General features: G+C 40.6%; 1 protein-coding gene across 11 annotated transcripts in view; it reads right to left on the bottom strand.

Moving 5' to 3' along the window:
- Positions 1-5,254: 5,254 nt before the first annotated feature.
- The window catches only part of POU2F2 (POU class 2 homeobox 2), a 136,957-nt gene continuing 131,312 nt past the window's right edge, over positions 5,255-10,899 (bottom strand). For 9 of the 11 annotated variants that reach the window (XM_039352160.1, XM_039352157.1, XM_039352154.1 and 6 more), the window contains one exon: positions 5,255-9,806. In XM_039352160.1, the coding sequence (XP_039208094.1) occupies positions 9,457-9,806 (350 nt within the window). In that variant the 3' untranslated portion in view covers positions 5,255-9,456. The remainder of the gene's footprint in view (positions 9,807-10,899) is intronic. The other 2 variants (XM_039352162.1, XM_039352163.1) reach the window with 1 other exon arrangement.

Below are 10,899 nucleotides of genomic sequence, written 5' to 3'. Positions count from 1 at the left end.
TCATCTGTTCCACTTTGCATACCGATCCAAAATGGGTGTCTCCCTGTTCACATCTCAACCAGATCCTAAATGCATCATTCAGGACATACTTGGTGGCAGGGCAGGAGATGAAATAGGGACTGATTGCCTGTACTTAACCAGGAACCGTTTACAATCTTTCTGGTTCTGCAGACCGGTGGTGGCACCATGAGGGGGGAGATGGTTTTGTGCACGTGTGTGCTGCTTGCACAAATGCAGCTTAGTGCACTCACTTTTGCGGCCTGGTTCCCAAGGGGCTGAGACCTGGCATCAGGCTGTGGACCAGGGCTTGGGGACCCCTAGTTTACATCCTGTTTGCCTCCAGGGCACAAGAAGACAAAATAGTAACAGGTTCTCCATATGAGCCTCCAGGAGTGTTTGTTTCAAATTACCCCCCAACCTGACTGCAGCCTCTAAAGCAATGTCACCTGATCACTGTCCATCTGGTAGGGTGCAGGAGTCCTTTTTGATAATTGGAACTTCCAGACACTGCCAAGTATTACTTAACTGAAACTGAAGAAAGTGAATTGGCAGAAATGATAGGAAACTGTGTGTTTGTTAGCAGGCCCTGCTTCTGAAGCAAGGCAGTTGCACACCAAAGGCCTTGTGTGCAGAAACACTTGGGGGAAAATGCAACCGGGTTGCTTTTACACCCAGTTGCAGGTAGAATTAAAAACGACTACGTACAGGATTTAAAGTCGTTATCCTGTTATCTTCTAATGCTGCTCCGCAGAGGGTAGATCCCTTTTTTAATGTTTACTCATCTGCAAGCACAGCTCAGCAAAGGTTCTCTGCAATTAAGTTTCCCCTTGCAGGTTGTTCCTGTTTCATTGCTCTTCTGTTCAGCTTGTTGAGGGATTAGTGGTGATTTGCCACTTAATTACAGGGCTTCTGTTCTCCACAAAGGGGGGAGATGGCAGCTTTAATTACTTGTTTCTTTTATTTTTGTCCTCTTTATTTTATAATGAAAAACTGTCTTTTCACAAAAGAGAGGAGGGAGAATTAAAGGAAGCCAGTTATTAATCCCCAACCCTCAGCAGGAAAGAGAAATTGACTTAATTGATAAACAATGAATCGCTAATGTCTACCTAAGCAATAAAACAAGAAGAAACTTAAAACGAAACACAAACTAATCCCTGGTATGGCTTCAATTCATACTACAAAGGCCGAGGCTGTACTTGGAGTTTTCTGTAAAGATACACATTTAAAAAAAAAATGCAGAAAGCTTCCAAAATACTGCCATATAAAGATTTAGCAAAGTCACTAACTGGGTTTTCCTTTAAAAAGGCAAGTGACCAAAAAGATGGTAGGTCAGGAATAAAGTGTTTTTTATACGAAAGCCTTTGTTATGCCTCAAAGGTCAGGAAACCACTGAATCTGCAGCTAGAGTTAAACATGGGATTGAAAAGATGATTGTTCAGCAGAATTTTTCCTATGAGAGAAAAAATGTCTATACTGTATAAAAATCTCTGCCTTAATTTTGTACGAATCCACTTGTACTCTTGCGTAAGGCACATTTTAAAAAGCTGTTAATAACGGCTGGCGTGCACGTGATTTCACCTCACATATATAATGACTTTGAGTCAACTTTGACTCCTGGCAACTGGTTTTGTTGGCAAGGTTTTTTGGAAATGGTTAGCCATTGCCTCTTTCCTAGGACTCAGAGAGGGCGACTGGCTGAAGGTCACCCAGCTGGTGTTTGCCTAAGACAGGACTAGAACTCAAGAGTCTCCTGATTTCTAGCCGGATCCCTTTAACTCCTACAGCAGTGGTTCTCAACCTTTTTAATGCCACGACCCCCAACCGATTGTAAGTCGAGGACTACTCAACTGGTGCAGCACCGTTTGCAGAATGGGACTTTTGGCGGGCTCAGCAGGGCAGAGACAGCCTGGACAATTCCTATTGGCTTTTGAAAGCCAATAGAAGTAGACTCTATTCAAGAGAGTCTATTCTATTGGCTTGCAAAAGCCAATAGAATAAAAGGGAGTAGCACAGCTAAGGAAAAGGGGGGAAAAAATGGCGGACTGCGTTGTTTGGCGACCCCCGTGAAATGGTCATTCAACCCCAAATGGGGTCCTGACCCACAGGTTGAGAACCACTGTCCTACAGCAAACTGGCTCTTATTTTATACTCCCAGTTCTTTAAACTAATTGTATGGCTAATGGGAACTGTCTACAATATACATATAAAACCCAGCCACCACAATTTGAGTTTCCAGAAACCAGGATATGTAATTTATGAACAATGCTTTAGAACTGGGTAAGCTGGTGAACCACAGAACCTGTTTAGAGAGTCATGCAGAACAGTTAAAATGATACAGTAATCTTTGTATGCTTGTTAACTTTTGAATTTGTCCTACACCGACATGGCATTATATGCCAACTTGGAAACTTGACCTGGGTATAGAATTTGATGGACATTTAGAGAAATAATTAGGCCTGTTTTTACGTGTAAAAGGACACATTTTCAAAGCTTGGTCCCTTCAGATCCAATCTGAAATATCTGGAACAATAATCCCAGAATGCAGACAATAAGTTTATTTCTGTTTTCTTTTGTTGGTAACAGTGATCCTTCTAAAATTTTAAATTCTTTCTGGGCACTTCTACAAAGCCACAGTTGTTATATCCTAAATGCTGTGGGCCCCTCTGCTAAAGTCCACCATCATCTCATTACAGCTGTTGCCAAGAACTCAGAATAGCCCCAAAGCCCAGGTACCCAATAGAGCAGTGGTTCTCAACCTTTTATTTATTTATTTATTTTTAAATTTTATAAACCGCCCCACTCCCGCAGGACTCTGGGCGGCTGACAATAAAAACACCATAAAACATGACAAAACAAACAGTACAATAACAGTCATCCAGGGGTCAGATTTTATAAACTCTTCCTAATGTCGCGACCCTTTAATACAGTGACTCATGTTGTGGTGACCCCCAACCATAAAATTATTTTCGTTGCTACTTCATAACTGTAATTTTGCTACTGTTATGAATCGTAATGTAAATATCTGATCTGCAGGATGTATTTTCATTGTTACAAATTGAACACAATTAAAGCATCATATGTAATTATATATTGTGAAATATTTATTTCTAATTAACAAATAAATGAAATTTTGTCTTGAAGCATGGTGTAGCATGGGCAACAGTCTTAATATAACAACAGTAAACTACATTGCTACATTTTGCGACAGTATGCGTAAAAAACCAACGTCAGTGCGAAGGTTGAGATTGCTTCTTTCTCACCAGATCAGAAATTCTCGGGGCAGTCTTTGCAATACGTGTTTTCCAATGGTCTTAGGCGACCCCTGTGAAAGGGTCGTTCGACCCCCAAAGGGGTCGTGACCCACAGGTTGAGAACCGCTGCAATAGAGGAATGCCTTCCATCCTTCAGTTCTACTTCCTATCCTCCGTTGGTTTGCCAGCAGAAAAGGAAACAAAATTCCCGCAAAGTGTGAGGGGTAAAGCTGGCAAATGGCTTAATGGAGGGATCCCCAACCCCTGTGGACTGGTACCGGGCCGCAGCATGCCAGCAATCGGTCCACACAAACAAGCAAAGCCGTGGGATGCAGGCAGCACACAAAACCACACATCTCCAGTCCATGGAAAAAGCTTTCTCCATGGAACTGGTCCCTGGTGCCCCAAAGGTTGGGGACCTTTGGCTTAATGCAAACATTCAGGTAGAGCAGCATAGGCCCAGAGAATGTCAGAAGTCAACGATGGGAAGATTGGCAGCCTTTCCCTCCCCCCCCCAACTCTTTTGATCTTTTAGAATAGGGATCCAGAAGAGTTTTGGACCAGTGACCACATTTCGAATGTTGAGACATTATAAGCACGATCGTTCTCATAAAAAAGATCTGTCACAGTGGAAGTGGTAAATCACAATATACAGGTAGCCCTCAACTTACAACCATTCATTTAGCAACTAGGACAGCACTGAAGAAGGGAAATACCTAGTCCTCGTATTTGCAACCATTACAGCATCCCTGTAGTCACATGATCAAAATTTGGGCCCTTGGCAACCGGCATGGATTTGCAACAGTTGCAGCATCCAGGGATCATGTGATCAACATTTGTGAACTTCACAGCCCACTTCTGAGAAGCAAAGACAGATTCATTTAATGACTGTGTGCTTTGAGTAATAATGGTTTGCTTAATGACCATAGCAAAAAAGGTCATGAAATCGGGCACAATTTCCTTAACAATCACCTTGCTTAGCAACGGTCTTAACTATGGTTGTAAGTCAAGGACTACCTGTACCCTTATATTAGAAGGCAAATGAAGCAATCAACAGTAGATCACCTTATCTTCCAGTGACATCTTTGGGGCCTAACTGGGTGGTGAAGACTTATCAGCGGGCAGAACAGTGTTTTCAGGTGCCAGGTTGCTGATCCACAATTTTTTTCCTTTCATCCTGTGGTCTGCAGCTCTGTGCCACAAGTGAGTCACCATAACAGATTTTCAACTACATTTCAACTCGTCTTTGGTTGCAAGATTTTTATTTTGTTTTTGTTTTTAATTTTTAAAAAAGACAGGGAAAAAAAAAACACAAAACCACGACAGAACCAAATGAAAGAACAAATTAAAAAAGCACTCAGAATATTTGTTACATTATCATCATCATCATCATCATCATTTTTTTTTCAAGTCACTTCTAAGCCCCACAGTTACAAATAAATTAACAAGACAGGATCAGACCCCGGAAGATTAAAAAATTTAAAAAAGAAAATGAATACTAGGAACTAACTACCTTTGGCAAAGTTATCACACGATTTTCCCACTGCTCCCAGGTCGGCTACAGCCACAGGCCAGTCCTGTTGGGGTGGTGTCGGCAAGAAACTGGGTTCTAGTGCAGCATCCTTCACGCAAAGGCCAGCCCATTTGATCCACTCCTCTAGGGCTATCAAACTGACCGACCCTCCTGGGCGTATAAACGATATTCCCTTTTTTCACATAACCTCAATACCGGTCAGAGTTGATAGAAAGCAACCTGGAGAAGCCAGTTCATGGAAGGCAGAGGACACCCCCCCATTAGACCTGAACCTGGTCACAGTCAAGGTTTCTACAGGAGATTCGTGTCCGACGAGAAATAAAAGCCCAGCTTCAATTTTCTTTGATACAAAAATGCTCTTGCATCACAGCTGAATTCCAGCTATCCTCCAATTTAACCCTGATGTACAAAGTGCCAGTTACATCGGGGGAGCCAGGCCCACGGAGCAATGTCCAGCCCCTAGTGTGTCTTTTTTTTTTCCCCCCACGTCTTTGTGGATGCAGTCTTCAGTCCTTAGCATGGTTCCATCATCCTAACCACGTTGTCCTTTTCCAGGTTGATAGATGAAGCAGAACCCTAGAAGCTCACCTGAATAGATCAGATTTCATTGGACCTGGGCTGTCCTGCCGATTTCCCCCCCCCCCCGATGGGGTGAGGGGATGCTGCGCCTGATCCCCACCGCCCCAAACAGACCTGTACGGCACACACCCTTAATAAAGCTTTTCTATTTGGTTTATCATTAAAGTATATGAGGTATATGGCGGGCTATCTCCAAAGAGCCTTGTGGTGGATGTCTTGGCACTGTAAGGAGAGGGAGGGGGTGGCTAGCCTGTCTCCCTCCCTTGTGCCCCCCCCCAACCCTGGGTCAGGCACTGGCACGGAGGCGTGTGAGCAAATATTTGGTTTGACAGCTTTGGTTTTACTTTACTTCCTTCCTCAGTTCTAAAATTCCTAGGAGTGGGCAGCTCGGCAAAGAGATGCAGCTATTTTTTAAGCATCTTCTTTAAAAAAAAAAAAAAAAAAAAAAACCAGCCAGTGGAAGTAGTACGTGGATTAGAGAGGCCTAGTTGGTTATGGACTTCACACTATCGTGCCGCATAAAATCATCGGCCAAATTAGAAGTAAAGATCAGGCAGTCTTGCTTTGGATCAACCATCCCTATACCAAAATAAGTTTTACGTTTTATGTCTTATATATAATCACCAATTTGGGAGGGGAGATAGTGACGTCCCCGTGATTTACATTTCTCTCCCATATCTCCTTTCCTAAAGCTAACGCCAGACAATCTTAAATAAGAGTGCCATCACTGCTACAACGTGCTTGTGTCTATTTTTTTCTGTCCCACTCTGGTCAAACATTTGGCTGGTTTTTGAAGGCAAAAAAAGGGGAGCAATTAAGCAGCTACCCCCTTTTTGAACCTTTTTCATCTTTCTGAAAAAGCTGATGCTCCTCGTCTCCAGGTTGACAGCAACCTAACTTACTTCCCAACATCCTTACTTGCCCTATACATCTTGACGGTTTTCCCTCCACGCCATTCAACCACCACTCAGCTCCATGCATGGAGATAGGGTCATTTTTGGTCTAGAATCAATTCTTTTAAAAAAAAAAAAAAAAAAAACAAACACATTTTGGTTTTTGGTATTTTTTTGTTGTTTTTTGTTTCGTTTTTTTCCCTTTTTATCTTTTTTTTTGGTTGCAAACCTTTTAAGCGTTTGTTTTTTTTTTTTTGTCTTTTTTCTTCATACAGTAAGAAGCGATAAAGCGGAACATAGACTTTTCTCTATTAAAAAAAAATAGATACCCCCCAAAAAAAGTAAAAATGAAAAGAAATATAACAAAGATCACTAAAACAGTTACATTCCACCTAGAAACACGTTCAGTAGCACGAGAGAGAGAGAGAGAAAGAGAGAGAAAATGAGAGAAATATTTCTCTCCAGTTTTTTTTTCCCCAGATGTCCACCATTATACCGTAACTGAAATCTTTAAAAGGGCTGAATAAATACTTGGCAGTTCTCTCTCACTCACGCACAAAATGGGATGAAAACTTCTTTTTTTTTCAAGTCAATCTTTTAAACTAGGTGTTTCCTGGTTTGTTTGTTTTTTGTTGTTTCGTTGTTGTTGATTGGTTTCTGTTTTGGAAAGTTTCACAGTATTTTTTTTTTCTTTTCTTATCTCAAACCCACCTGAACGTTATAGCACGGCAAAAGCAGGAGATAAAATGAGGTTGAGGGTTTTTGTTTCTGTCCTTTAAGAAAGGTTCAAAGTCCTCTATTTTGTTGTTTGCTTGTTTTTCTTTTTTTTTAACGCTGTCCTTTTGTTTGGTTTTTGATTTCTACCGGATTGCAGTTATGCCATGGCTAACTTCCTTCTCTGCAACAGCAAAACTTTGGTTCGCAGGAGTTGAAAATAAAAGACAAAACATTCAAAGAGCTCCCAAAACATCAATTAACCCACCCAACGTATTAAAAAAAAGAAAACCAAAACCCAGACCATCCAGTTAAAATGAAAACGAAGAAGACCAAGAAAAGAAACGTACAAAAAAAAGTTTAAAAACAATAAAATAAAATAAAATTAAAAAGTGTTTTGAGAAGCCATTTTTAAAGCTTTCCAGACTTCTGGGAGAAAGTTACAGGATCTTCTGATCTTGCCCTCCCCTTCAGTTGATTTGGTTTACTTATTTGTCTCTTTGACATTTATAAAATCCTGGCTTCTCAACACAACTTTCCATGAGGTATTTTTTTTTTTTTTTTTTTTTTTAGGACAGAGAAAGACGGTTGAGCCATTTTGTCTTAACCAGAGAAAAGTAAAGATCTCCCCTTTATTCCCATTTTCATCCTTTCTTCTTTATTTAAAAGTTTCTTGTGGTTATTTATTTTAGCTTCCTTTGTTCGTTTGGTTGGTTCTTTTTGGTTAAAAGTTTCTCTCTCGCCTCCGAGTCTCTGTGATACCCACTTTCTGAGAGGATATATTTTTTTTAATCTCTCTTCTGTCTTTGCTTTTATTTATATTCCCCAGTGGTCTTCATTTTTGTTGTTTTCTGTAGTGATGTCTACCAATTTTTGGTTTTTTTTTTTCTGAAAAATGTAAAGAATGCTGAAATTCCCATTTTTTTGTGTTTTGGTTTTTGTCAGGCACTGGTATATGAGTATTTTTTTTTTCGGAACACAGCTATAAAAATAATAATAGTAATAATAAAAATAAAAAAACCACACATCCTGTTTTCAGAAAAATAACCCCTGATACTAACCCCAGGCAAAACCAATTTAAAAAAAAAATTTTTTAGCTAAGCTCAATAGAAAATTAAAGCTGGCAAAGAAAAGATTCAAGCTGATAGAAAAAAAGTACGGATTTAGTGCTGCCTATTCTTAAAAAGGTGAAGACTCAGACTTTCAATAATGCTTCTTATCCTGCAAAAAGTACTTATATTATACACCCTCTGAGAAATCCAGTTAATATTAATAAAGTAATTCCAGCTGGATGTAATTCCTTCATCCTTATTGTCGGAATGGGAGAGTTTTTGAGAGAGACAGAAACGAGCATTGCAAATATCCGGGTTTTGATGCACCAAATGTTTGCAATGCATCCATATCTCAGGAGGGTCTTCAACATAGAAATTTTGTTCCTCACCTCCTTCTTGCTTTAAGCCCCAGAGAACTAATATAGATATTGGCTGGCAAGTAATCTGAATTTTGTGATCACAAACTGCTTCAGTGGAGCCTATCCCATGGCTGATTAATCAAATAGTCTCTTTGCAAGCAAGAAGCAGCAGAAATAACTTCAGAAAAACTCATTGCAGGACATCAGTCAAGACACCAGCTTCCATAGTGGGAACCAGGTGTCTGATTTTCATTATTGCCTTTGAAAACCCTAGTCTTCATTCCTTATAAGAATCGCCATATATGTATAAAGCTTTGTATTTGTTTCATTTTAAAAAAGAGAGAGCAAAAAAAGCAGAAACATTTGTTAACCATTTAAAAAATAAAAGAACATATTTATAGGAAGATCCTAAAATTAAATCAATCCGTTCTTTTCCTGTCCAACCCTTTCTGGATCCAAGGAAAAGGGAAAGAATAAATAAGAATAAATAAAAGCATTTTGAAAGACATTCGACCAGACACTGAAGATAGAAAAGTTTGTAAAAAGCTTTGGGTGAAGCTAGAACTGGTGATTTTTGGTGTGAGATTTGTATTCCCCTTAAGGATTTTTTAAAGGTTCTTTTAAAAGTATTTTTTTTTTCTTTTTCTTTTTTTACAAAAAAAAATTATCCCCATTTATTGGTTTCCTTTCTAATACTGTCCAGGAAACGAGCAGATGAAAGAAAAAAAAGATAAGTCGTTAAAAGGAATCAAACAGATCATCGACTGTCACCTTTTGCAGAGGGGAAAAACAAATGAATGCCAAAGGTTTGGGGAATTTTTTTTTTTTTTTTGGTTTCTTCCTTTCCCCCCCCCCCTTTTTGCTTTGCTTGTTTGCTTTAGGTTATTATTATTTTTGGGTTGTTTTTCTTCTCGTTTGGCTGTTGCTGACATTTCTTTGTTTGGTTTTGGTGGTTTTGGTTTGCTTGGGTTTTGGGGTTTTTTGTTTTTTTTTTGGTTTCATGTGTCGGTTTGTACGTCCACTCCTGGCTACCCCCGCCATGTCAGAAAAGGCAGCGTGGATGCTCCTGAGTCCTCACTCCATCTTGGCATCCGATTCGGTGGATCCAGGACCAACTTGCCCCATTGTCTGCGCCATGTCAGTGGAGGAGCTGCATGAGGAACAAGAAGAGGAGGAGGAGGAAGAGGAGGAGGAGGAAGTCAGGGTAGGGGACTTGCTAGGCATAGAAGCAGCCATGGCAGCAGCTGCTGACACCAGCCCCACGCCTCCGGGAGCAGCACTCAGCAAAGGCAGGCCCGCGTGGTTGAGGAAGAGCGGCGAGGTCACGATGCTCTGGCTTCCAGTTGTGCCTGCAGTGGTACCCAAAACCAAGTTACCACTGGCATCAAGGCTGGTAATTGGCAGGCTTCCACCAGTGGCCAGGGCTACACAAAGAGAGAGAGAAAAAAACATTGATTAGGCCACATCTGCAATGGCTTCCCGCCCTTGGCCTTGGGATCAATATAGAATTGGTCCAAAGGAGAGAGAGAGTGCCAACACTGCCCTCTTGAAGGATAATCTGACAGGAAACCGTTCTTATCTTTGCGCAAAATATTTTAGAGGCTTCCTCTTTGGGGATTCTTCTCTCGTGTCAAAAAAGACAGGTAGAATTGAAATGGCACTGCCTGGTCCCTCCCACAGCTCTGTCGTTTCTTTCCCCCAACGGAAAAGACACACGGTGCGGGAAGACAGGTTGCACAATCAGTGATTAGCATATATGATGTGAAGGATGCATGTCATGGAGTGTGAAGCCTTCTGCTATGTGGAAATTCAAGATGGAATGGAGAAAGACCTCAATGAGATGAATGAGGAGAGGTTGTGAGGGACTCCACTGACTGGCTGCATGCTCACACACCTGTACTACACACTTGCACACCAGCTCCCAAACAATCATTAGATCAGACCAAGTTGTAGGTTAGAGGCATAATTCAGTAAGAACACCCTTGAAAGAAGAAACGGTGTGCTTTCTCTTTATCTCACTGGGTTAGACAATTTCTATCTGCACAGTCCCAAAAGATCTGCAAAAGATCTTAGATGAAGCAAATTATCTAAGTCAGGATTCAGACCAAAGTCCTGGCTGAAAAGAACCCAGATAATTAGCTTTACCACACCAGGGGTGAGGGGGTTAGAAATGTCATTGATTGTTCTTGTGGATGATAAGAGTCAACAATCTGTTTGGTCAAATATCATATAAGGACTTCCACAGAATCTCATGTTTAATTCCAGGTGGAGATCTACAATTGAGATCATCCCTATTATTTGTTCATTTGATTTAAGAGCCGCCAGATTCCAAAACAACTCTGGTGGTTTACAATTATAATAGGAAAAAAAATTAAAAAGAACCGATGGGGTTTGGATAAACCACACATGTTGAGGATACCTTACTTTAAATTGATGGATGATCTTCCCTGTTGGCTTCTTATATAAGGTAGAAGTTAAATATGAGTAGTATTGCCGACTGGCTGAGGAATTCTGGAA

Source organism: Crotalus tigris, unplaced genomic scaffold, assembly GCF_016545835.1.
Source record: "Crotalus tigris isolate CLP2741 ecotype Arizona unplaced genomic scaffold, ASM1654583v1 scf7180000018413.2111637, whole genome shotgun sequence".
Lineage (NCBI taxonomy): Eukaryota > Metazoa > Chordata > Lepidosauria > Squamata > Viperidae > Crotalus > Crotalus tigris.
The sequence above is the reverse complement of the archived record's forward strand: the minus strand, read 5'-3'. Positions and strand labels throughout refer to the sequence as shown.